Source organism: Xiphophorus hellerii, chromosome 10, assembly GCF_003331165.1.
Source record: "Xiphophorus hellerii strain 12219 chromosome 10, Xiphophorus_hellerii-4.1, whole genome shotgun sequence".
Taxonomy (NCBI): domain Eukaryota; kingdom Metazoa; phylum Chordata; class Actinopteri; order Cyprinodontiformes; family Poeciliidae; genus Xiphophorus; species Xiphophorus hellerii.
The window spans coordinates 8,806,834-8,834,157 of NC_045681.1; the positions used below are offsets into that span (position 1 = coordinate 8,806,834).

A 27,324-nucleotide genomic window follows, 5' to 3' on the forward strand; every position below is an offset into this window, starting at 1 on the left:
ATAATCAATGCATTCTTATTTCCACTGAGCAAAGCTGAAAAGTCCTGAGCAGAATACAATCCGGGCAAAGCAAGTGAGCAAAACTATTTATAAGACGGAGAAGAAGAAAAAAATAATGGGACTAAACCAGCTACTAGTCATGTAATTAATCCAAGCAGGCTCACTGGAGAGCAGCAAGCACAGAGGGGAGGATTCATCATAGCATTTTGCCCCTCGCTCCCAGGGATACATGCCCTTCTTGTGTGGATGAGTCAGCTTACATCCTCTGACAACTGTGAGCCAAGGGCTTTGTCAAAAGGAACCACAGTTATTGTTTTGATTGGTCCCCCCACTCCCCCTCCACCATTCTTGTTATGTTCAGAGCGCAAAACGCTTTCAAATGTGATTGCGCCACAGCATCTGAAAATAAAGCACGCACATAAAGAACATCAAAAAGGAAAGATGTCTGCTTTTTATTTACAGAGGAGGACGATCGTTTGGCACTTTGGCGCTCTCTCTGGCCTCGCCTCCGAACTGGAACAAGCGGCCGTATCTGTAATTGCAGGGAGTGGTCCCCATTGGCCGGCCAGAGGCATTAGACGACTGGGCTCGCGGTGCATGACATTCAAGCTGGCCAATAATGATGGACGTGCTAATCAAAGCGTCTCTGGGAGGCCAGAGACGACGCATCTGGAGGACTTTGCTCAGCCAGGGTGATGTGCAGCTGCTCTGGCTACATTTCCACCGTGCCCGCTCCCCCTCAGGGGCTGGGCACCAGGCTAACCGCTGGCACAAGACTTTAGAGGCTCAAGAAATAAAAGAGAGGAGGAAAAAATAGTGGAGACAAGCAATGCCACACATGAAAAATAAATCACAGCCAGCTTGTTAGCATGGCAGGAAGAGAAAGAGAGAGAGAGTCAGAGAGAGGGGGAGAAAAGAGGGACACTGAGAAGAAAGGGAGGGGAGAGGAAGAACTGGGTTAAGAGATTTAATGTGCAGCTGAAAATCTGACACTTGCCAGAGGTCCAAATGTTCCACCAGAGAAACGGCAGCCCTGCCGGCTAAGTCTTTATAAAGCCTCCAAAGCTGCTTACAATATACACTTGAGAAACAATAGATAAGGTCAAAGTGGTAGTGCATGTTTAACTGGGACCATGCATGGAAAAACAAAGACCACTCCACTGCATGTGCTCACTACAGACATGCTTAATAAAAACAAACCAGTACTTTGTTCAATGCTGAAGCTCATAAAGAGTTTAAAAAGTACTTGAAGAAAATTTAGCACATAGCCGTAAAAACCAAGATCAAATCCATTCAAATGGATAAATGGTTTGCCCAGGCACAAGACCTTATTACAATTCTCTGGAGTCACAACCATTTGACATTTTTTGAGTTTGACTGCATTTTGAAATTAAGGGGTAAGTAATTACAGCTGCAAGTCTTTTGGATTACATCTCTACCAACTATTAAAGGGGCAGTATTATGTAAAATCAAGCTTTTTGAGCTTTATATTATGCTATAATGTTATTCCATCATCAAAAACATGCCTGGAGTGTTGCTTTGATTTTTTCATGCATCTTTGAGGAATCCTTGAATCGAGGGTGCCTAAGTGCTTGCCCCCTTTTCCCACAGCTGCTCCTTGTAGCTGCAGTCTACAGCCGAACTTCCGCCTCACAAAATATCTCTCCATCAGACCTCCCACACTCAGCTCCTTCAAGCTAGCGACAGCAGCAACTAGCAAACACCTGGTGGAACTGTACATCTGCTGAGCTCATCATTCAAACTGCTTCTCAGTCCAGCACCTCTAAGAATGGTTGTAAATGGCATAAAGGAGGAGAAGAGGGCCGCAAAGCGAAGGAGCTTCTTAAAGAGGCAGAGGCCAATTTCAAGGTGTCAATTTATGAAGTCAGATATATTTTAAGTCACGTTTGATAAATACAGCCTTTTTATAACAACTGAAGGTAATATAGTTTCTTAATTGTGCTACTAAATGGCTCTATGTGCCTGGAAAATACATATCACTGCCCCTTTAATGTAGAGAGTGAAAGTTTTGCCCATTTATCTTTTTACAAAAGCTCAAGCTGGCTTAATAACATGTGGGAAGATCAGTTTCGAAGCAATGCAACTAAATTCTAATTGACATTGACTAGGCCTTTCACATAAATATAATAATAACCCTCCATTGTAGTTCTAGTTGTACATCTGAGGTTGCTGTCCAGCTGGAAGGTAAAGCTCCATTGCAGTTTCAGGTATTTTCCAGCCATTAGCAGGTTTTCCTTCAGGATTGCCCAGTATGTAACTCCATTCAAGTTTCCACTGATTAGCCAGAAAAAAAAAACATTCCCACAGCATTATACAGCTGCCATGATTCACACTGGGAAGAGGTGTATTCAGGTTAATGGGTAATATTAGCTATCCTACGCATAGCCTTTTGAATTTAAGTGAAATGGTTAAATCTGGCCTCACCTGACCAGAGCGCCTTCTTCCTGAAGTTTGCTTGGAGTGATGTTTTATAACCTAACTGCACTATAAATTATATTCCTGATCTCTCTGCTGTGTTCCTTGGTTTTCATGGTGTTGCTCCGGCAGGGAAAACACAACACTCCATCTCTTTATGATGCTCTGACTGAAACTGCTTCTGGGGAAACTTTCTGTCATTCTCAGACCAAGAGGAGTATACAGTCCCTCTAGTGAATTCTGGGTCTGCCTTTTGGTAAATCAAGGCTCAGCTTTTTCTTCACCACGACAGATTGAACCAACGACACATTACTGCTGACAAGGCCCTATCCATTTCCTGCTTCATCCTACCATCAAGCGGGAACAAGAAAGAAAGATACTTAAGCTGCTCTGCTTGAAGCAGAGACTAACCCAGAGTAGGAGAAAACGATCCACCTTCTTCTAGTAGAGAACTACAGCCTTACAAGAGCTGACTCTGAACTTGGCCTCAGTATGTGAATCTAAAGAATCACAGGTGAGTACAAAATATTAATATGACTGGTTAAATGTGTAACACAAAACTCATGAAAAACTTTAAATTGTGTTGCAAGAATTTAAATATTCAGAAGTATATTTGTATAAATGACAGCAACAACCTATTAAAAATGTCAGGAAAATAAATAGAACTTTTTCCAATGAACAGTGTCTAATGGTGTGACTTGCAAAAGTGTTTATACCCCTTCAACTTTCTCACATTCAGTGACATTAGAACAGACTTCAATCAATTTTGTTGGGATTTTGTGACACAGACCAACAACAACTAGTGTTATTCCTTTAACAGAAAACAAAAAAGGTAGCATTAATTTCAGCTCTTTACTCTTACACCTGGAAATAAAATAAAGGGTAACCACTTACCTTCAGAGGTCCCCTAGTTAGTAAATAATGTGAATCCAGCTGTTCTGCAAAGGCCTTAGAGGTTTGTTAGAGAACGTTAGTGAACAATCAGCTTCATAAAGACCCAGGAATACAGCAAAAAGGTTGAGGAAAAGGTACAGACTTAAAGGAACCTAAAGGAAAGTTAGGTTATAAATCATTATGCAAAACTTTGATCAAAACACAACTTCAAACCCACGAGGACATGGCCCTCCAGCTAGGAGAAAGGTCTGGACAAAGAATGAAATAATAATTAGAGAAGGAATTTGGGGATTTGAATACAAATGTATGTCACCTCTTTTCAGGAATTTTTTTAATTTCTTTTATTTAACGAGATAAACCCCGTTGAGATCTAGATCTCATTTTCAAGAGGGACCTAGGCAGAAGTCTGCAATACACAGAAACCTGGTTACAAAATAAAACTAATTAATACATATGCACATGTGCAAAAGAATAGAAAACAATTTAAAAGCAGAGACACTGTTTAATAGAATCTCGTTGCCTGTTTTTAAGAACCGCTCGAAATAAATCCAATGAAATCAATTCTGACATCTTGAGTTTAGACTGGAGCCGATTCCAGGCTGTAGGAGCCATCACACTGAATACTTGCTTGAATTGACACGGTAAGCATTTTAAAAATGATGCATCTATTAAAAAAATAAAAAATTAAGTTTGTGGTTGCAATGTGACAGAAGCAGAAAATGTTCAAGAAGTATGAATACTTCTGCCTGCCATTGCATCTTCTACTGAGTAGCTAGTCTTTGCCGGACACCTTGGAAATCTGGTTAACATGACCCGAGAGGTACGGATCATTTATGACAAGAATATTCCAGCAGTATTTATTAAGCCATGGCTTCATGCTTCAGTGTGATAATGTAACACTGTCTGACACTTAACTCTGCTCACCATCTTTGCCCAGGAGACATGCTATCCTAAAGCGTCTGCGGTTCCATCATGTGAATCTTAATCAGATACTTAGCCAGTCGAGCAGGTTTTTCCTCTCCCTGGTGAGAGTATCAACACATGGCTATCAGGCACAATTCACAGCCGCAAAGTGGCTATTTATTTTCTGCTCGGCATTACTTGACAAATAATTACTCAGGCTATTCAATTAAGCTGTGGAACTCACACAAATGGCCACAAACTCCCACTGTAGCACTGAAACATTATTCAGTGTTTTACAACTTGGTCTCATGAATAAAGAGGCCCACATATGCCGCGGGGCTTTGAAGCAGAGGGAGAGAGGCGACAAGGTGATGGCAAGCAGAAATATCATTAAGTCGGAACTATTTCATCCAGCAGAAAACAGAGCTGTTGTTGCTGGTGGTGCAGACGCACGTAGTAATCTGGGGGTGAAAGAACATGGTGTTTTTTCCACCTCACCGCAGAAGAAAAACGTTTTTTACAAGGTAAATGTGGGTGTAGAAGGAAAAGTCTGTGAATGCTGCTTAAGCAATATGGGCCTGGGAACCATCCGTGGTCCAAAAATGTTTCAATAATTAATTGTAAATAAAGCTTTCCAAAACAATTCCAGCGCAAGCCCTGCCAACTTTGTATTTAAACAAACAACTCCAGCAAAAACCTAACGATGTCAAATAATTATGAACTAAAATAGATCTTGTTTAGTACGATGAGAAGTTATTCTCTAGAATAACCAAATGAGACGAACTTTGACTTTCTTTTTGTAAACAATCCCAAACTTACTTGTTCTCCTAAAATTTACAATGTGTATGCTGATTTTGAGCAAATAAACTGTCTTCCTAAGACAGCGCTGATGCAGATCAAGCTCTTATTCGAGGCATATGAATATTTTCTGAAAATATCTCACGCTGCATGATGGTATATGTAAGATTTAGACACCTCCAACTGTGAGTTCCTGCACCAGCTGCAATGAAAACAAACTTAACTGTTGCCACTGCACACCAGAAACGCAGTCAAAGTAACTCATTCACATATTCACAATAAGAGGATTCAGTTTGGCCTCAGACAGGAGTTTACATTGGCACTCCTGTATCCTTTCTCAACCGGCAGCTACTCATGCTAGGCCGGTAATATGCACCCATTGTACGGTAAATTTTTGACCGTGGCTGCGCACTTCCTGTTCAACAGATGTACTTTGGTTGCAAAAAACCCCACTACTGCCAACAAAAGCAATCATCCGAGGCCAAAGTGAAACAGTATAACAGTCATTCAACGTGAATTAGCCTCATGAGTTTGGGTTGTTTCAGGTGGCAAACATTTGCTCTTCTCACGGCTGAGTTTTGAGAGGCTGTTGGCAGGCCCGTCAGTTCCCCTTCAGCTGAGAGTTTCAGCTTGATGATTAAGAGAAGTGCACAGTGGCACAGTCGGCAGCACTGTTGCCTTGCAGCAAGAAGGTCCTGGGTTCGATTCCCGGCCCGGGGTCTTTCTGCATGGAGTTTGCATGTTCTCCCTGTGCATGCGTGGGTTCTCCGGCTTCCTCCCTAACATGACTGTTAGGTTAATTGGTCTCTCCAAATTCTCCCTAGGTGTGATTGTGGGGGTGTGCATGGTTGTGTGTCCTGTCTGTCTTTGCGTTGCCCTGTAACAGACTGGCGACCCATCCACGGTGAACCCCGCCTCTTGCCCGGAACGTTAGCTAGAGATAGGCACCAGCACCTCCCGACCCCTCTAAGGGACAAGGGTGTTAGAAAATGGATGGATGGAAGAGAAGCTACCTTAAGGCATTTGTAATGTAAAATATAACCTGCTGGAACTGAGGCTTTTCATGACAAAAATATGAGTTAACCAAAAATGGCATTGATCTCTACATGCTATTAATTGCTGAGCAATCTGTATAAGCACAAATAGTTTTCTGTCTCCATTTCAATAGTTATGGAAGGATAAATCTTTGAGAGCAGTCTGATCTACATGGCTGTTTTTCCTGAGATCCAAACCAAAACAGGTTGATCAGGCCATCACACTAGCTGCCTAAAATAGGCTGAAAAAATGCTAGAAGAGCCAAAAACCTTTCTTCCATTCAAATCTTTGAGGTTGAACATCCTCTTTGCCATCTCTTTAATCTTCATTTCCCCTAATAAATTCAGACCTGACTGGGCCAGAGTTAAATATTATTCTGTGTTAGCCAGTATCACTGCAAACATAAAACCAATCCTCCTATCAATCTCCCACTCCATTGTTTCCTCATCCGTGAACAAGACTCGTAGATACTAAAACTCCTCCACTTATCTATGTTCTGTTTTTATTTATATCTGGGGAAAGAAAGTAATTTGTTTACAGGTAAACATCAAAAATCAACATTGTTGAAGTTCTTAAATAAAACATATCAAAAGAACACCCTTCCTCTTTAAAAGCCAGTGGCATCCTAGAGGATTTAGGTGAAATAAAGATCTGAGCTTTGACTTGACCATTTAGGATGTTCTATTTCTTACACCTCAACCAGGCTTTGGTGGATTTACTAGTATGTTTTTGGGTCATTATCAGTTCCAGCTTTATTTTTTTATTTTTTTACAGATGTACCGAAGTAATTGCTAGAGACAGGGTTAGATTTTTTTTTGCCCCCTATATTTAATCAACTTCTTTTTGGTCTTTTTCAAACAGAGATTTGTTGATCCATTGTTTTTCCTTTTCAGAATTTGAAATGCCTCCCTGCATTGTGTGTGCCTTAACAGAAGTAGGATTTTATTGATCAGTGTCCATGGAGACCAGCCACGTGCAGAGCAGGCTGCTTCGATATGTTGGTGCCAGAACAGTAAAAAACAACAAAAAAAACCAAACATTTTGGCAATTATGTTGATTACCTTGATTGCAGATCCTGGCTTTGCCACAGTTAAAGAGAAAATTGCATTTTGTGTTTAAAAAAAACAAGATAAAAAGGATTTAACTTGTTCATTAGTTAAATGAACAAGTTAAGTTTGTGTGTGTGTGTGTTTTACATTATGTAAAACACACACACACAAAAAAAACCCGATTATACAACTGACAAGAAGAATTGAGACTAAATCTGGAGGAAGGATAATCATAAACAACCTAAATAAATCCCATGGTTGAGTGAGAGCCACAGGATGTCTCCACAGCCGGCGTCACTGGCCTCTCCACCCTAACTCACCACCCTCCGCCCACTCAGGCCTGCAGGGCCGTAAAGCTGGCTGGTTCTCCAGCAGGGCCGGGCCAACCTATACATCCCCACTGGCACGGGACTCCCTGCCAGCAGCCAATCACCGAGCCCACACTCCTGACAGCTCATTACCACTCAATTAGGCAGGTGCACCTCCAAGCACAGCCTTCTGACAAACGCAGCCCTCCCAGATGCATGTTTAACATTGGAGAGAATTATATAGTGACAGCAAACACTAAACACCTCCCCCTTATCACTTGATTGCCTCAAGATTGAAATCCTATAATTGGCCCAGGCCATCGGGAGGAGGGGGGGAGAATAAATAAGTCAACGAATATGATCCAGTCGACTTGCAATTGAACAATAATGAATTCATATTCATAAGATGTTTGTTGGCAATTACAAAATCCCATCTGATTAGGCGCAATTTGAAATGACATTGTTCCATGCAAAAGAGTATGTGGTGTCAGCCTAATAAGAGGAAGGCACATCAGAGCAGTCGCCCGGCTGCCGACATGACCTCTGGAGATGAGAGACATGCTGACACAGTGGGCTTGGCCAGTGACAGACGGGATTTGGCTCCCGTTGCTCTTTGTCCCCTTAAAACCTACTGCTTACATTCACCGGAGGGAGAAAATGAAGTGAGGATTGACTTTTACATTTTTAGCACCGGTAGAGATAGACGTAACAAAAAGACAAGCAAATGAAAACAACAACAACAAGAAAAAAAAAAGTTGATCCCACGAGAACAGATTCTAATCAAGATGAAATGATTTACAAATCTATTTAATAAGACTTGCCAGAAGTCAAACTTGGCATGTAAATGCGGTGGGGATTAAATTTCATCGGCAACCAAGACTGTAACTGATCGCCTGCAGACAAAGAGGGAGCCTGCCAGTTTTTTTTCCCCCTTCTTCTTCTCTAACCCCTCCGCTTCTCCATCCTCCCTCCCTTTCTTCCTCTCCCATGTCTGCATTTTGCCTCGTGATCTCTCCCTGGCTGTATGGAAGGACAGGGGCAGCACAGAGTGGTACAGTACAGAGAGGAAAAGAAAGAAAGAAAGAAGGGAAAATGAAGAATGGAGACAGAGAAGAGGGGGATAGAGATATAAAGAACAGTGGAAGGATGGAGAGCAGAAGGACAGTGGAAGACAGTCTCAAGGTCAGCGGGAGGACAGTGTGGTCCTCAGAGTTGGACACAAACGCAGCCGCAGTCACCTCTGTGCTGATCAGCCCCTCGGCTGGCTGATGAGGTGTCAGATGTGTGTGTGGAAAACCTTTCTCTGGTTTTTTGGCTGCAAACTGAAGGAGACTAGTGAGGTGGACTAACGGGGTGTGCGCGCGTGTGCGTGTGCCACACTGGGATGTAAGCAGGCTGACGTGCAGCTTGTGGTGCCAGAGCTGCACTTTTCTTTCCTGCCTTTGCCTTCATTTTTTTTTTCTCCCTTGCATATTATGCTTCAGTGACTGAAGCTGAACTCAGCTTTCCCCTGCAGTGAGGGCAGGAATACAACCAGCAATTAATGCTGTATACAGTGTACCAGTGTTAACAGTGTGAGGCATTCTGGTTCAACTAGCTTTGGTGCCTTGAAAAACAAACATTAAAAAATGCTCCTTTTTTTTTAGTAGGGTTGTAGCAATAAACCCAGCCCATGAGACAATTCACGAGGTTTGGTCATGAGACTAAACTCTTTTGGGGTCTGCCTCTACCAGCTCTGTACATTCTGAACTAAAGCTTGTCTGCATTTCTCTTCGTAAAACAGATAAAGTTAAGTCTGATTGGACAGATGGCATCTCTCAACTGGATTTAGGTTTGGAGAATGTTTGGCGTAATTGTGCTGCTTGAAGTCTCTAGTCTTTTCCAGCCACATTTTCTTTCCTGTTTTTAGCTACACCAGTCTTCAAATCAACTCTGCCCAGTTATACTGATGACTAATGCTTTCTTTCCCTTTAGAAAGAAAGCATTTCCCTTAAGCTGCCAACACCATGCTTCACAGTGGAAATAGTGTATTCAGGGTGATAAACTTAATATTTTGGTCTTATTATATTACTACGCAAAGTATTGCAAATGCTGACCAAGAAATAACATTTTGTGCCATTTGACCTTAACAAAACAGCAACTGCTTGAATCTTCTAGGTTTATGGAGAGAACAGCTAAAGCACTGCAAAACCCCAAAATCTTTCCAAATATTTTTGGTCTACTTTCTGATGCAAATATGTTAGCATGCTTAAGAGAAGACAAAACTAACTGACAATTAATTTTTCAGTAAGACAAAGCAGCTTGTTTAAAGTCAATAATTCCTTAATATTGATGACCAAGTATTAGTTATAAGTGAAGCAATCTTCCAAAAAATGCACCCATATTAATATGAAATGTCTTGCTCCACAAGTTATAATGTAATTATATCATGTAATTGGAGGGTAAATACAAATCAATGCCATACTTTCATGTTTTTATTTGTGATCATTTTTGAAAACCATGTCATTGCTTTCTTTCCACATGACAGTTCTTGTTGGTGTATCATAAAATCTCAATAAAATCGTGTACAATTGCATTTGTGCTCGTAACATGACAATTTAGAAGATTTGGAGCAGCTGTGCACTGTCTGCAGCCCATAAAGGAAACCACCTTTGAGCGCTTTGGGTGAGGGAAGGTCTCCATTAACACCACAAAAAGACAACTATGTTACTGCTCATTGCTTTCTTGAAAAAGAGCCACTAGAACGGTCTGGATACTTTGCAGGAAGTGGTATTCAGAATTCAGAATCTGCTTCCTTGTATTCTTCAAAATAGGAGTCCCAAACAGGATGTCGAGCTTAATATCCTCGACTACACATCCTGGAAGTCGAGGAAGTCGAGCAACTGGATAGAGCTTCATGATCCAGATGAGAAATGTTTTGGCATTTTAATATTGTGATATCTTGTGCCACAAGACCTCATTATGGTCTTTTTTTTTTTTTTTAGGTGTGGCTAACGAGGACTGAGCTCGTAGGATAGATTGGAAAGGAGCAGCTGTGATCAGATCTGTGACCTAACAGCTCTGCAGCTTGTGCCTCATTGGTTGAATTTGGTGTACCAGGCCAGTTGGCAGGGGTGAGCGTCTCCTGCGTCTATCCTTGGGTTATTTTCTGGCCATCTGTGCCCAGTCATTAACAGGCCTTTTCACAGTCAATTGTCTTGTTTCTCTGCTCTCTTTCTGTTAGTTACATTGTACACGGCCATGAGACAGAGGGCCTCTTTTTTTTTTTTAAGTAATCGGAGTAAGTTTAAAGAGGCCATTTTATTAGCAGGGGGCCAAGGAGAACTGGTGCAGACATAGGTTAATTCAAAGTGGCATCATGGAGGATGCATCAAGCGGTGGAGATCAAATTACAGGGCAATGCGCTCAGTAGTAAGAAAAACAAGCCAGTGGTATGCTGCAGAATGTGTGCGTGCATGCTGGGAGTGTTTAACAGCAAAATGTATGAGTGTCTGGGAGACTAGAGGAGAGAGGAAGAGGGCGCAAAGGGAGAGGAGGAGGAGGGGGTGAGGAAGGTGTCCACAGAAGGCCAACGAGGGGAGGAGGGGGAGAGACTAACTGGGGCAGCATGCACAAATCACCTAGACCAATTAGAGTCACTCATCTTCCCTTTTTACGATTTCTGATGCTTACAGTGGTCATGGTAGGAAATAACTGTACACATCACTGCAAAGGGCGATGGCATTCAAAGAAAAAAACAAAACAAAAAGGTTTGCCTGAAATGCGTTTAGCCATTCCTTCTACTCGCCTTTGTTATTGGTCTTTGTGCAATGATTTGCCTAAGGACCCAGATTTCCTAGCAACAGCCTGCCACAAAAACATTTGGCAGGAGTTCAACATTCTCTCTCCCTCTCTTCCTCTCTCTCTTTCTCTCTGTGTGTCTCTTTGTGAGAAATGGCAGTGCTGCCTCCCTGCTCTGCGTCTGCCACCAGCCCTGCTGCTGCTGCTGAAGCTGCTGCTGGATGATGAGCCAGTCTGGCTGCAAGAGAGAGAGCCCTCTAATAATTCTGTTTTCATCCAATCACACCACATCGTAGCAGGCACCTTGAGAGAGCCTCTGCCAGGAATCATCAATCACCTTCTTAACACGCATGCCCCGACAGACGCAGACACATGTGCAAGCAAATAAACGTGGTAACACACGCACGCGCACCCCCGCACGCACAAGCCAACACGTGTGCGCCATTTTTTTGGGGGGGTAATTAAATTTACGGATCAAAGCGTACATGGCCGCAAAAACCACCCGGCAGCAGTTTAATACGAACGAAAATCAACAAGGCACATTAATACAGTGAAAAGGTTAGGGCAGAGAGAGGGAAAAATTTACAATCCAGCTGTAAATTAGGTAAATACATCTAAGTGCTCTCGACAAGGTTAATGGAGAGGGAAGGCCTCGGTGTATGCTAGTCTAGACACGCCACACAGTATTAAGTGGGAATAGCTGTGGCAGTGTATCTAGATAAGTACTTTACAAGTGCCAATGGGACTCTAATAAAGCGAATGATCCCCCCTCCCTGTTTTGACAAAGAGGCCCAAGAGGGACGCTACAAACCGCATTTTAGATTCCAAGCACTGACAAACACCCATTTGTGGCCCGTCGATCCCCCCCACCCCGCCTCCCGCACCCCGCCCTTAAAATCCCACGGAAGCTTTTCCCTGTGCACAAGACTGTCGGATGTGGGCAAAACCCAACTGCCAATTTGCAGAGGATGTGCCATGTTTGCTAATGTGAAGCAGAGGCTAAAAAGATGAGACCACACAAACTCGGGAGGATGGACGGGTCGAGCACAAGCAACGATTTATTTTATCTTTATTTTCTTGGCTTTTGTTTCACTAAGCCCTAAATTATGGGATCATAACAGCTTCCATAGCAGAGTTTGCAATGTGCTGTGTGTGGAGGGCCAGCTAGTTTCCTTTATACCAAGGATTGTGTTAATGGCTTGGCTGTAATCACTGGTGACCATTGCATCATGCAATATATATACATATTTAGATATTTCTTGTAACTAATTTTAAGAACAGGATTTAAAATATTTTTATTTCCTAGCCTTTTAGAGGCAAAAATGGAGTTAATATTTTAAAATGTCTTTAGTATCTTCTATTACTGATTCAGTAGTGGATTACTGTAGTTGCAGCCTCTTTACTTCCTAAAAATCGAGATTTTCTATAATGATGCCAACATTTCCCAATGAAGAATGTTCAAAAAGATAAAATAGATCAAATTTTACCTGTGTTATCTTCCACAGTCTTGCTCTCTCTCATTCTTTCAAAGTCTGAATGATTGATTTTGAACTCAAATTTTCCAGATTCCTTAAAAAGGCAGTGACTTTGCACCCGTCTAGTCAGACACCAATGTTCATGTCATGTGATTGTTTTACAAAACACACATCTGGAGTGCAAATGGCAGACATTTTGTTTGCTTGTGTCACTGCCTGATGGGAGGGCTCCCTGGGCAGTGAGCCATATCCCGCCATAACGCAAACCACCTTGGCTGTAACGCTGATTCATGCCAGTAATGAAGTGCTTAAAGGAATGGAATGCGGTGCGATTTCAGGGTTATCGTCTTGACCTGAGATGAGAGAAAATGTTGATCTGCGGGAATTAAATATAATCCCAAACAGTGAAACATGAGCACGACAGGGCATCTTGCTCCACAAGCTCCAAGTGAAGACATTACCTCAGTAGCAGAATACATCTGTCGCCCTCAATCTGCGTGTGCATGTGTGTGTTTGAGTGGAAGATCGTGTAGGCGATGGGGGGGGGGGTAAAGTCCAATGAACTTGCATAATCAATTTTCACACTTTGGCAGCACCTGTTGGCTTGTCTTCATGTTAAAAGAAATGAATGAATACATTACATGTAGAACAATTTCACACTGCGCTGCAGCTTGGTGCACAAAGACGGGGGGGAAAAAAGGGAAAATGGAGCTGTATTGTCTCAATAGGTAACATAGCTCATTTTCCCCAACAAAGGATGAATGGATATATTGACAATGCCGAGGGCGTGCTGAGGCATTTCCTGAATAAAGCCTCTTAACATTTTGTCCTCCTCTGGCTAACAGAGTTGGGGAACAGTCACTCTGAATATAGAGGGGTCTCACTTACCGCAATATAATAGACCTTGGCTTTCTCCACCAGCTCCCAGTTGCTGTCCAAGTCCAGGTGTTTTTCCTTTTTGTAGCAGTTTGCCGCTGCCAGGTTAGCAACAAGGGACCTGCCGAGACAGACCCCATAAATCTTCTGCCTCGCTTATCATCCATCTTAATTTTATCTCAAAAACATCCTTAAAAAACCCCACAAAGGCTGCAGACTTTTCTTTGTTCTTTCACCACATAAAAAGAATGATAATAGCTTCCCAGAGGGTTTGAACCAAGGTGAAATAAAGTCATGTAGATGTTTCTGTTTTGCCGTTTGTTTTGTTTCTTTCAAAAGCAGGCTATTTTAAATCATCAGACATTAAAGTAGGAACAATAGGCCACCTCCAAATAATTCATACTCTCACATCATCAGGAGAAATGGCTCGCACTTAACGAAGGTGGAGAAACAACAAAACCGCATTACTAAATGAGCACTTTAGCTGAGTAGTGGGAGACGGGAAGTGAAGCAGGTGGCCTTATCTTAACATAGCTCATTAGCCCGTCCTCATGTTCTTCTTCTTTATGAGCGACCATCAAAATGAGAGCAGCCATCACAGCTACTTAGGGGAAAACTGTTAGGGGACCATATGACAGGAGAGCGTTGCTACAGGAAGGGGGTCCGCTCTCACATAGCATGAAGAAGCTGCTCGCCGCGGTTAGTGTCACAGAGAGGAGTAGCGGCGTAGTAAGTTGATCAGAGTGCGATGACGAAGGCTGCGATATGACAGCGGGACTGTGTTTGACCCGGGCTGCGGTAATGGACTGGAAGGCTGGGGCCACACAAGACAGGCAAAATGAGCGTCATTACTGGGGCCGTTTGAAAGAACTGAAGAGCCCAATGAAAGAACGAATGAGGTTTGATGGGATACTTCTATAAAAGTGCAACTACAGCATTGCTGTCTGTATCTTCAGAGAGAAGTGCTCCAGTCCTCAGCTCACAGCTGTTTTTAAATGATCTGTATGGGTGCACTTAAATCCCTCCACTTAACTGCAACTACTGCAACTGTGATTTTTACAGCCAAGCCTGCAAAACTATTGAAGGACGTGGACACTATTTTGTTGAGCTAACAGAGCTGAGTTTTCCCCTAATAATTTAAGAGTTTGTTACATTCTACAATGGCATCCACATTGAAAGAGAGACTGAATTGGCTGCTGCATATTCCACTTTTTCTGTCATCTGTGCTCAAACAACTGTTGATGTGTGGGGCAGAAACCGAAACACAACTCCTAAATGTTTACCACGTTTGGGAACAACTTTTTCAACTTTTGTTCACACAGAAATATGCGCCAAACTTAAATCATTAAGAAGTTATATCAAAACAGTTTCTAAATAATCTTAGCCTAACACTTCAGCAAACCGCTCCGTATTGAAACACTGAGAGTAAGAGCAAAATGTGGGTTGTTAAAAACTGTAGCTGGATGGAAACCCAAGTCACATTTAAGTAAATAAAATGAAATAAAATAAGTCATGAATTCTGACAACTCAAGACTCAACTTGGATTGTAGCTCTGAGACTGAAGTTTTGTAAACAATCTTTATGTCATGCAGTCAGAGTTGAGTATAAGCTGCTATTCCCTCTAAGTTACCTTAATGTTTATAACTCACTAGTCGTCATGGGAGCATTATGCACAGTATGGCTTTTCTCTGATGTTTTTGATGTTTTACTGTAAGTGCCAGTAAAAGGAGTTTGTCTTTTTTATTTAATGCTAGCATCTACCAAGTGTTAACAGTAAGTAAACCACAGGCTGCAGCTTTAAAAGTGATACACACATTCTCCGGTAAAGGGCGTGTTTGATTCATCAGCCAGGGGCATTTACAGACTCTGGGTTACAAATAGTTTGTAATAAGTTGTTCATGTTTGTTGTAGCGTCATTATGACACAAGGTTCTTTCAAATCTGAGAGTCCAGTAGGCTTGTTTTGATTGTGGACCAAAATTGAAATATTTATAACATTTTCAGCTGGTGCAGTTCGCTTTCACATTGCACTCTGTAAAATGAACCAAACCTTTGAAAACCTGTTTACCTCCCGCCCAATAAAGGAGATGCATGAAGATTGCAACATCAATACAAAAATTGCAAAAGTTTTTCAAAATAAAAATTCTGCTTTTTTCTTTTAATATCGAGGATGTTTATGTTGCTTTAAAGCCCTTAAGTTTTCAAACATATAGAGGCCATAAAATAGGCATCTTGCACATGCATAAAACATCAAATTAATCTGCTCATTGTTTTTAGTTTTAAGCTGCAAAATTCTCATTTCCAAATCATATTCACCAAAAAATGTGCTAATAGGATCTGATTTAATCAGATTAAATACATATATTGATACTAAACAGGAAGAAACAGCAAAATTGCTTCACTAAAAAGGTATCCATTGTGACTGTTATACAATTATGTTCCTTGGCAATTATACCTAATGCTAATGAAGTAAATGTTATTTGCTATATTTTACCACTTAAAACTGTAAGGGAAAAATTGTGCATTACTCAACATAATGAACTGTAAGTATGGAATTACTTTATTTTGAAAGTTGATTATTGTCAATCAAAAATTTGCCAACAATCAGGGATTTGTAATCACTCCATCCTTGTGTACTATGACTATTTAAATTTGTTAGAGTTATTAAGATTATTAGATAAACATTTTTTTATTTTATAAAATGGATCCAAAATGTTTGGCTGCCATCATGCAAACTCGGAGATCTTTGATTTGCTGATTAAACCTGCGATTGCACGTCTAAAAATCTAATAAACTTGTTTCTTAATGTCTAAAATTGGACTGTTCTTCATGAAACATATTCACAGACTGGAAGTTCAATTCTGAAATCTGAGAAAGACCGGAATAAGGCAGATTTTTTTTTCTTAGTTTGAAGCCTTTCACTAATCAAATCTTGAGAGGTTGTGACATGTTAGCTCCCAGTCCTTCAAAGTCATCACTTTTTCAATCTGGCCCAGTGGTCGACCTTTCTTCTGGGTTCCTGAGCTCTCTGTTAAACACCTGTAAGAAATACTACAGAGTTCGCCTCCTCGAGCACGGCACCTGACCTTTTCAGGTGTCAGAGTCCACATCAAACAAGCCCACTAAGACCATTCACCAGAGCTGGCTCCCGGGATGGGCAGAGTCCGGCTGCTGACTGACTGACAAATGTGGTATCCGTCAGGATGAAGGGCTGCTGAGGGGGAAGAGTGTTTAGAGATGAGGGTTATTGATCGCTGCCAGGCCTATCATGAACTGCAGCCCTTAATGTTAGTGATATTTGTGTGTATGAGCGTGAAAGTTTGACCTCTGCTGTCTCAGATGTGCTGATGATGATGCAAGTGGTAGAGTCGCCAGAGACGCTAAAGCCCTTTTTTACAGGCTGACAGGTGAGAGCTGGGATAGCCCAGGAATTTCTAACACGTTGCTACTGTCAGGCTATAGATGGATGACAACCCACTGGAGTGGCAGAGACTGAGTGGGGCCCGAGAAAAACAAGCTCAAGCTGTTCATTTTTACCCCTCTGATGTGGGGAGCTAAGACCTGAAGAATAAGAGGCTCTGTCAAATCACAGGTAAAGGGCAGTTTCCAGGTCAAAGGTCCCAAACAGGAGGCTAACCTATTGTCTCCAGTGATGCAAGCTGCACAGGTACCAGTCGGCTCCTCGGTCTGCTCATAGTAATGGGCATCGACATGAGCTTCCTCCGCCTTCTTCTTCAGGATCTTGCCGAAGTCATCCTTCCCGATGCACCCAAAGAAGGTAGCCACCTTATGCGGTTTCTGGAGCATCCACTAGAAAAAAACGACGGAAAAAAAACAGTAAAGAGAAGAGCTCAGTTTACAAATACAAGTCTGTTTGGAGGGTCAAGTTCAGCTAAGGCAGATGGCACGCAAACTGTAGCTTCACAGCAAACATACTGCCTGTGATATATGAGAGCTGCGAGCTGTCGTAAACAACCCAAAAGCAATCCTGCTGCACACAGAGAGACTATTCTCATCCAAGCACTCCTCCTTCCACCCGGTGTGCTAAAAACAGTCTCATCTCCTTATTTACACAAACCCAATAATTTAAGGCTTCATCCTTCTACTACAAACACAGACTGTGTGTGAGGCTGTACTCGCTGAACTGCTATTTTTTTTTTTTCTGGTCCCGATCGTGTTGATGTACTCGGTGACTTTTACCTGACTGGGCTGCTCGGATTCTACAGAGCTCAGGTTTAACCTCCAAAGATTTATTGACGCGCAGTACGTGCTGCTGTTTGCGTATTTTATTGCAGCCTCCTGCTTTGTTGCTGACGGAGGGCCCCTTGTGAATGAGATGTTGCTGCTTTTGGAGATGACCTGTATATGTGTGAAATTAATCATTTCATGCCACCAAACCTGCATTTTGTGGTGGGAGAAAGCTGCGTTTTCATCATTCGCCCTGATGTCTTTTGTTATTTTACACATCCGACCACCTGCCCTGAGGGGAAATAATTGAAATTTTTAAAAGGATATATGGGGGAAAAAAAAGCTAAACTGTCCTGGAGAGTATATATTAATGTTATTTTAAGAGTTTTGGAGTTTATATATATTATATTTTACAATTTTACTCCATTTAAAATTTGATTCATAACATTTTTGAGCAGGTGTTTTGTGTTTTTAAGTAATTTTATTCTTAAAATTGAAAGACAAGTGGTGTTTTTCATATATTTTAAAAGTATATTTCATCTTCAATGAAAGTTGTTAAAAAATGTTAATCTGTTATAATTTTGATTTATTCTAATACCTTATTTTGTTTATAAATTTGATTAAACTCTGTTGTACAGATCTTTACCTACATGTCTTACACTGCTATTTTTAACCATTACTTAGTTTAATTCTTAGTTGCTAAGCAAGTTGTTTCATGCATGTTAATGTCATTACTGTATTTCATCATTTTATTTTTAAAGTTACTATGCAAACATGTTTTATTTTTATATTTTATTGTTTTCCTTTATTAAATTTGTAAAGCAAGTATTGCTTTACATGTTTCATTTTGTATTGTTTTGTTTTTTATTTAATTTCCTCTGAAAGTCAGTCAATTATATTGTTTTACTTTTCCAATTGCTGCAAGTAAAACAAATACATAATAATATTCTTAAATGATATTTTTAATAACTGCAATATAAGAGAGAACGAACAAAGAAATGCAGAGAAAACATAAATACGTAAAATAGGAAATTATATTTTTTCAGAAAACTATCTCCTCCTATAAAAAAAACAACAGTACGGTATCATGTTTTGCCCCTGTGTTGCATCAGTAATTGTTTTAAAAGCACAGTGCACATGCTTGGAAACTAATAAATCTAAGTGCTGTAGTTTTAAAGATGAAATGTTTACCATTTCAAACTGATTGGATATCAGCATATTAAAACGACAGAGATTCTTTTGCCATTTTTTTCTATTCATAATGGATTAAATTTTCCCAATAAGGGAAAGGTTTGAATAGAGGGCAAGCCACCGTCTTAACAGTAGCAATGTATACACTATAGTTTTAAATGGGTAACTAATCATAAGTAATGGAAGTGTTCCATAGTGCTGTTTTAGAGCAAAGGAGGTTGATAACAACTGCCTGGCACACTTTATTATGAAAACTTTGAAAAGTAAATATAATTTTTCTTCCCTGTCACAATTATGAGCTAAGTTGTGAAATCTAAAATATACTGTGGTTTGTGGTTTTTAAGGGTGGTGAAAAACTTTGCAAAGAAATACATGCTGGCCAAAAGCTTGCACAAATGTTAATAAATTCCCAGCAATCACAAATTTTAAATTCTGCTCTGATGGCAGGGTGGTTTATCCCTCTCCTTTTTATGCCCAAGGACACGGCAGTCATGACTTGTTATTAAAAAAAAAGATTTTTCCAAGTCTTAATGAGGGAGGCAGTGATTCGCAATCTTGTTCATACTTTTTATGTTTTAGAAAATTATTTTAACTTGAGCTGCGGTTACTAGACCAATGCAGGTTTCCACTGTATCGACCTGCGGTGTGTTATAGTCAATACTGGTTTCCGGCTCTTTATTCTGCAGGGTGTTCAATGTTAATATAAAGGACAGATCAGTGAGACTCTAAATTTTCAGATTCTGAAAATGAAACTGTCTCGGTCATTCCACTGTACAGTGCTTTGCGAAAGTATTCATACCCTTCTGGCGTCTCCACATTGCCATGTTACGACCACCAACCTCAGTGTAATTTAAGAGGAGTTAATGAGACGGACCAAAACAAAGGAGCACATAATTGTGAAGTGGAAACACATTGTTTTCAAACCTTTATTTCCAAATAAATATCTGAAAACACTTTAATATCACTAAATAAAATGTAGTGCACAAATTGGCTTAAAAAGTCATCTAAAGAAAAGATTGGGTCCACGTGTGTGTTATTTAATCTCAGCAGAAATCCAGCTGTTGTGTGAAGGCCTCAGAGGTTTGTTGGACAACATTAGAGAGCAAACAGCATCATTAAAAAACAAGAAACACAGCAGACAGGTGAGGGAGAAAGATGTGGAGAAGTTTAAAGCAGGGTTCGATTATAGAACAATACACCCCAAATAGCCAGTTTATTGCAATAAATGCAATAAACAATGGTTCTGCATACTATTGTGGGACTGAATACAAATGCATGCCACACTTGTTAGACTTTTCTATATTAAAACAAAAAATAAAATGCATGTACAATTTACTTGTCATTACTTTGCATTGATCTATTACATAAAATCCTAACAAAACATTAGAATTTGTAGCGTGACAAAATGTGGACAATTAAAAGGTACGGGTACTTTTGCAAAGTACTGAAGTTGTTTTTTTTTTGTTAGTTAATGCATGCTACTTTTATGTGGTAATGGCTCAAGACCCTCTTCTGTTTTACAACACAGAATGGAGTCCAGCTTACATTGACAATAAAATCCCCAAATTATTTGCAGCTTAACACCAGGAGTTGTTACTCCTTTAACATGGAAGTATTTGACCACACACAGTCATTCACAGATTAATCATCCTCTCACTATATTTACTTCCTAAACTCCCACTGCATGCACTTTCAAAGCCCAGTCCTGTCACTGCCCTGCTGCCAAGCAGTCTAATTAACCAAGAAATGCAATGGGGAATTTTTTGGATCGTGTTGCAAGCATAAAAAAAAAAAAAAAAAATATATATATATATATATATAAATTGTGGGCATATATTTATCTGTGTATTTTTTTTCAGAATTTTGTCATGTTTTATGATATCATATTTTAACTTAATTTATTTAGTGGCTCCCAACTTCCTTCCATAGCAACAACAAAGATGCAGATGTGTACCTGTGTATGAAAGAGTTTACACAAGAGACAACTGTAAAAATACACCTTTGCTAATTTAATTGTTTACAGACTTAAATGGAAAGTTCATATTTTATCAAATTAGCTTCTGCAGAGTAATAGTTATGAGTAATAGTAAGCCTATCTGTAAGAGACAGATGTCAATTGTGAAGAGTTTGTAGAAAATGTAAAAAAAAAAATGTTCAGACATCTTTAACATGCCGTGCTGTGTTCCCAACTGTCTAAAAACCTTCACAATAGCACCAGTACTCAAACAAACTGCTATGAAGAGCCACAATGACTCCAGGCATTACCAATTGTCATCATGAAGTGGCTGGAGGAACTAGTGCTGAAACACATCAAGGCTGCATTCCCACCCACACTGGACCCTCACCCACAGATCAACAGAGGAAGCCATCTCACCACCCTCCACACCGTTCTGTTATGCCTGGAACAACCAAGGACATATGCATGTGCATAAATTAAAGCTGTAATTTATGGATTACAGCTTTAAAATTAACTCTATTCTGCCAAGCAGATTGTTTCATGAGATTTCACAAGATGTCTGACCTCGGCCTCCACCACAATATCTACCTTCGGATGCAGGACTTTTCAACAAACCGAATGCAGTCTGTCAAGACCCCACCACTCCTGCTCCCTGTTTCTCAGCACAGGAGCCCCACAAGGCTGTGTCCTGAGTCTCTGTTTTTGTTCTCCCTCTAGATGCAGGAATGTATGTCCACCCACAATACCACTGGCGTCATTAAATCAACAAATAACACAACTATGGTCAGCCAACGGAGATGAGTCAGTGTACAGAGCAGTTGTACAGATAAAAGTCAGTGTTTTAAACACTGAGAAAACAAAGGAAATCATCAATGACTCAGGGAAGATAAAGGTGAATCACCAATAACTGGAAAAAGACTCAGCGAGGGTGTCAGTACAACTTCAGAGAAATTCCCTGGAAGGCACAACAACGGCTACACTTCCTGAAAGCTCTCAGTGCGATCAAACAGCCATAACGTCCTCCTACCACTGATCCATTGACAGAGTCCTGATCAACCTCATCCTGATGTGGTTCAGCAGGAGCTCTACAGCTGACAGAAAGGCCCTGCAGAGAGCGATCAAAACCGCACAACACCTGCCTGACTTGAACAATATCTTCACCTCCTGGTGCCTCCAGAAAGCAACAAACATCTTGAAGGACTCATACCACCATCTCTGTGAGTTTCGTCCTTCTGGCATTAGAACCCACTGTGTCCTTGAACATTATTTACAGAAGGCTGCTAGGATGTCACTCAAACAAAGATATTTACACAGTTTTGCTTTTATTTCCAAATCTTTTGGTACTTCAACATGAAAGTGATTCTACTTTATGTCATGTTCCATTTACTTTTATGTTGAACTGTAGAATTGAGTGTGTGTGATATTTATGACAATTAAAAAAAATCTGAATCTTGAGGCTGGTGAGAGGCTAAAAACTAGTCAGATAGGGGCTCATGTTTTCACTCATTTTTGGAGTTTGAAATAATTCAAAGGATAAATGTTTATATCTGTGAAATATACCTGTATAATAGTGGAGACTGAATGTCTATAATTTCACAAGACTTAGGTTTATTGTTGTTTTCTCAGCTGAACAACGGCCGTGTCAACCAATCAAGCCATCAAACTTTGCATGGTAACAGATGTTGTTCCAATGAGAAAATAGTAAACTCTAGAAAGTCTCTAGAAAGAAAACATTTTCAACTTGTTTTTGAGAGATACGTCTATATATACAGTACAGACCAAAAGTTTGGACACACTTTCTCATTGAATTCAATAAGAAAGTGTGTCCAAACATTTGGTCTGAACTGTATATAAATATATATATATATATATATATATATATATATATATATATATATATATATATATATATATATATATAAGGTTTTTATGGCACCAGTGGTCTCTATTCAACAGTAGCTGAACAGAAAGAATGACTGAGAGAGAGAAGGAAGGGGAAGAGAGGCCAGGAATCAAACTGGTGACAACTGCATAACATAACAGGTTCATCCCTCAAAAAATCCCATCTGTTTATAATGTCCTTTCAGATCATGTTGCAAATCTGTGCAGAAAAGCACCCAAATGAAACCACTCATCATCAGACTTTAGCAGTGTTGTTACTAACCACTTGACACTGAAACTTTTACTTTAACTACTGGTGTACTTGGGATACTAAATCTGATTGTCGATACTTGTACATGTCTGCAAGGAAAATAGCTTTAATCAAATTGTGTCTGATCCAGGTAAGGCAATGTCACACCACCACAAACAGGTCAAGGATAAGGTTTTAGAGAAGTTGGAAGCAGGGTTAGGTTGTAACACAATATCTCAAGCTTCAAATCTGGCCTTTAAAGAACAATAGTAAGAAGAAAGCCACAAGCCAGGCAGCAGACACAGCAAAAATCTGGGAGAAATTGCTCTGCTTAGAAGAAAATGAAATTGAACTTTGTGGCCAACATGCAGAACATAATGTGTGAAGAAAAACTAACACTGCTCATTACCTACACTGTCCCCACAAATGGTGGTGGCAGTATTATGCTGTAGGGACCCTTTTCTTCAAAAGGCCCCAACTTGTCAGAGTTGATGGGCAGATAAACAGGCAGAAAACTTGTTAGGAGCTGAAAATGAGTTGAGAGTAAGGTGAAAGTTCACATTCCAGCAGAACAGCAATAGTTTAAAGCATATTCAAGGATTCAAATGGTCCAGTCAAAGTCCAAACTTGAACGTAATAAGGAATATGATTTGAAAACTGATGTTCCCTGATGCCCTCTATCTGATTTGATTGAATCTGAGTTAATCTGCAAGGAGGAATAGGGAAAGTTTTCAGCCTCTATAATTACAGTGTTTGGTGTAATTGCACCAAACACTGGCACAGTAATTGTACAGGTACAATGGTTCTATTATTGACTCAGGGGTATGAATATATTAGGCACAACACCCTTTTCAGACTTTAATTTATAAAACCTTTCAAAAAGCATGTATTATTTTCCTTCCACTTCCTAATTATGCACCACTTTGTGTTAGTCTAGCACATAAAGTCCCAATACTGAGATTTGTGGTTGTAACGTGACAAGATGTGGAAAAGGTTCAAATGGTGTGAATAACTTTGCAAGGTGCTATAGGTGTGAAAACTGAGTTTATTTATAGGTTGGATATTGCTCACTAACTTCACTCCATTAATAAGCTGTGGTTTTAATAGTCTGGCTGTGATGTTATTTTCCCCTCCGATGTTCCTTTCTGTATCGTTGTCTCTGAACAGCCTGACCACGTGGCATTTTGAGTCATGATTCAGTCATTCAACCATGTCTCCAACTCTCCACCTGGTTGTAGCACACAAACACACAAACATGTACACATGTGTGCAAATCCAAGCTTGTCTCCCCCTAACCTCTTGCTGCAGGCACCTCACACTTATCAAGGTCACTGGCTCGGGTACACGTCAAGTCCAATCTGATTTTCCCTTCGCAGTGATGAGCTCCGAATCCAAGGTTAGGAGCTGCAGGCTGTAAATAATGACAGCGCGGCCCCTCCATTTGCAGGCCTCTCAGGTGGGAATAGAGAGGGCCACTGAGGGCCCTCGGTCCCTCTGTGATGACAGCATGGTGAATCACACCAACCACCGACCTCACAGCCGCCACCCCACCCCTCCTCTCTACATCTGAACTCTCATACCTCCTCCACCTTCTCTCTCTCGCTGACAAGCGGCTGTACTCTCCCTGCCAGCTCTGCTTGTCATTTTACAGGGTCATTAGCAGACACACACACGCGTGCACCCCCCCGCACACCCACACACGCAAACATGTGAATACACAGTGCACCCACGCAGGGAAGTGACTGACACACACACATGCAGAGAAATCCTCTCTTGCATCAAATCTCTCTGCCTTCACATGAAAAAAAAAGACAAGCCACCCCTGCTTTTCGCCAGAAGCTGCTCTCCTACTCCAATAAACACAAAGCGGCAATAGATAAGAAGAAAATGTCTTCATTACGAGCGTGTAAAAAAAAAAAACTATCTCACACTTATTTCAGCTCCCCCTCTGCGGCGAACAGGACTGGGGGGAGGCATGAATTCATTTCCATTCCCCGGCACCCTGCAGACAGTCCCCCTCTTCCCACTCCCAGATCATGTGAGATAATACCTCCATTATGACAAAAGCACTATCCGCGGGGTCGTGGAGAGGTCAACCAACCCTGCGCTGGGTATTCATGCTTAGTCACATCCCAATTATACTGCGGTGGCAGAGGCAGAAATTGGCAAATGTACATCAAGGCGCTTCATTACTGAGGGGCCGCTCCAGTGAAATTAAGCAGCAGATGAGACAGAGTGAGATTTGCCCCCAGGCGACGTGTTCGAGAGAACGAGAGGAGGACAGGAAGAAAGAGGAGAAGCTGAGGGAACAAGGTTTTTTTTTCCTGAAGGTGCTTCCAGCTTCTATCCTGCACTAGCAGCTCATGTATATTTACTTAACAAGGAAGAACGCTGCTCCCCGGAGATTAATAAACTCCCACGGTACACCACAGCGATACATCTCTAGGTACATTTAGATATAGAGAGGAAACTTAATACAAACAAGAGCAAAAATAATCCCTGAAAAGCAGAGGGTAGGATGCAGCACATGCTCGCTGCAGGCAAAGTGAAGATAAGTATACATTAAAGGCATAGTTCAGGATTTTTCTGAAGTGAGTTTTGATCAAACTACAGTGGAATGAGATATTTAAACAGCACAATATTTTTCATTAACATGAAATCCACTCAGCGCAGAGCTATCTAGTTTCTGCCATTATGTCACTTTGTCTGTTGAAATACATGTAAGCTTTCAGTTTGAGGGTAATTGCTTCAAGCTTGACACCCTGGGAAGGGAATCTTGAGTTGGCTAAATCATTCATGAAAACATTAGCAAAGTGTGTTAACATTGAGTAGTTAGACACTAATCTAGGTTCACTGAAGGAAAAAGAAACTTTGATGGACAACAATGCAGTTTGTAAATACTGCAAAAATACTAAAACTGGCTAAATGTTAGCTGCTAACACCAATAACATGTACCATCTCATTATGAGCTGGATGCATCATTACACCTCCAGTTAAAAGATCATATGCAGTTAATATCTTACCTGCCTCTCTTGAGGCCTTCATTTAATATAAATCCAGATTAGCTGGACCCACAGGCTGAAGCTAACGACTTGTGCTAACATGGTTTTATAAACCATTCAAATGTTATATTTTTATTGGATGATTAATTAAATTGAAGTTGGGGTAATTATTTATGATTATTTCTGTTTACACATAAGGAGAGGCACAGTGACTATACAAAGCATTCACCCTCTTGGATGTCTTACCCTTTTCTTGCTTTTATAAATCTATCATGATCGACAAAATGTGGTTTTCTGACTAAAATAAAACAGAAAATCTTTAATAACAAATTAAGAAATGATTTCTACTCAGTTAAATACACATGCAACATAAAATAAGTCGATGTCTAGATGCACCTTTGTCTGCAGCCACAGCACAGAGTCTGTGTGACTAGGTCAGGGGTCGGTAACCAGCGGCTCTTTAGCGCTGCTCTAGTGGTTTCTGAATCTAGTTGCTCAGCAAAATCATCAAACATCCAGCCTATAAACCCAACTTAGCTTCTCTTGCTTTAAGAGTTAATAAAAAAAATACCTTTAAAGTTTGTTACAGTATGAATTCAGACCTTAAGATATTAACTGATTGTAACCTGATCCATCATGTTTGGTGGACTGCACATTTACCGTTACATTTTGCTAGCCTTAGAATTGCCTAACTCTCAAATTCTCCACAAAAAGCTAGCCTGCAGGCCAACAGATAGCTATTAATTATGACATCTCATGGTTGCAAGGGGCCCCTCTAGGGGACCTGACCCAGACCTGCACTTCAACATCCAGCAGCTGCCACTCTTCACTTGCGGAGGCAGCCGCTTCACGTGGCGGCTTCCAGGAGGGCAATTACACAGCCCAGATGAGATGAGGCAGCTGAATGTTTGGGACTTGAGTGCTCAGACTGCCATTAGCACTATAAGCTATTACATTCCCTCCTCTCCTTTTCTACTCCTCTCCCTGCTCACTAGCTTCTGTATATTGATGATGTGGTAATGGGACCTCTAGTTAGATATTCCTCCTGTAAAAACAATGTCTTGTTTCTAGTCTCTCCCTGAGGGGTCAATGAATTCTCCCGGAGTCGCTGGGAATCATTTCTGCTCTATTAATGATGCAATCGCAATGCAATTCAGATCTACTGAAGACACAGCCACAGTGGGCTCCTTGCAGGGTAGCTGACAGATGATGCCTGGTGTTATCCTGCAGCTCGAAAAACAAAGCAGCACATCTGCACATCACACAGAAGCTGGCTGGCCGTCACTCTTTATCAACTCTTCA

General features: G+C 40.8%; 1 protein-coding gene across 2 annotated transcripts in view; it reads right to left on the reverse strand.

Annotated features, from left to right (window-relative positions):
• The window catches only part of LOC116727188 (adenosine kinase-like), a 177,618-nt gene that overhangs the window by 83,114 nt on the left and 67,180 nt on the right, over positions 1-27,324 (reverse strand). For both annotated transcript variants that reach the window (XM_032574441.1, XM_032574442.1), the window contains exons 5-6: positions 17,191-17,363; positions 13,567-13,675 (exon numbers count right to left, since the gene is read on the reverse strand). In XM_032574441.1, the coding sequence (XP_032430332.1) occupies positions 13,567-13,675; positions 17,191-17,363 (282 nt within the window). The remainder of the gene's footprint in view (positions 1-13,566; positions 13,676-17,190; positions 17,364-27,324) is intronic.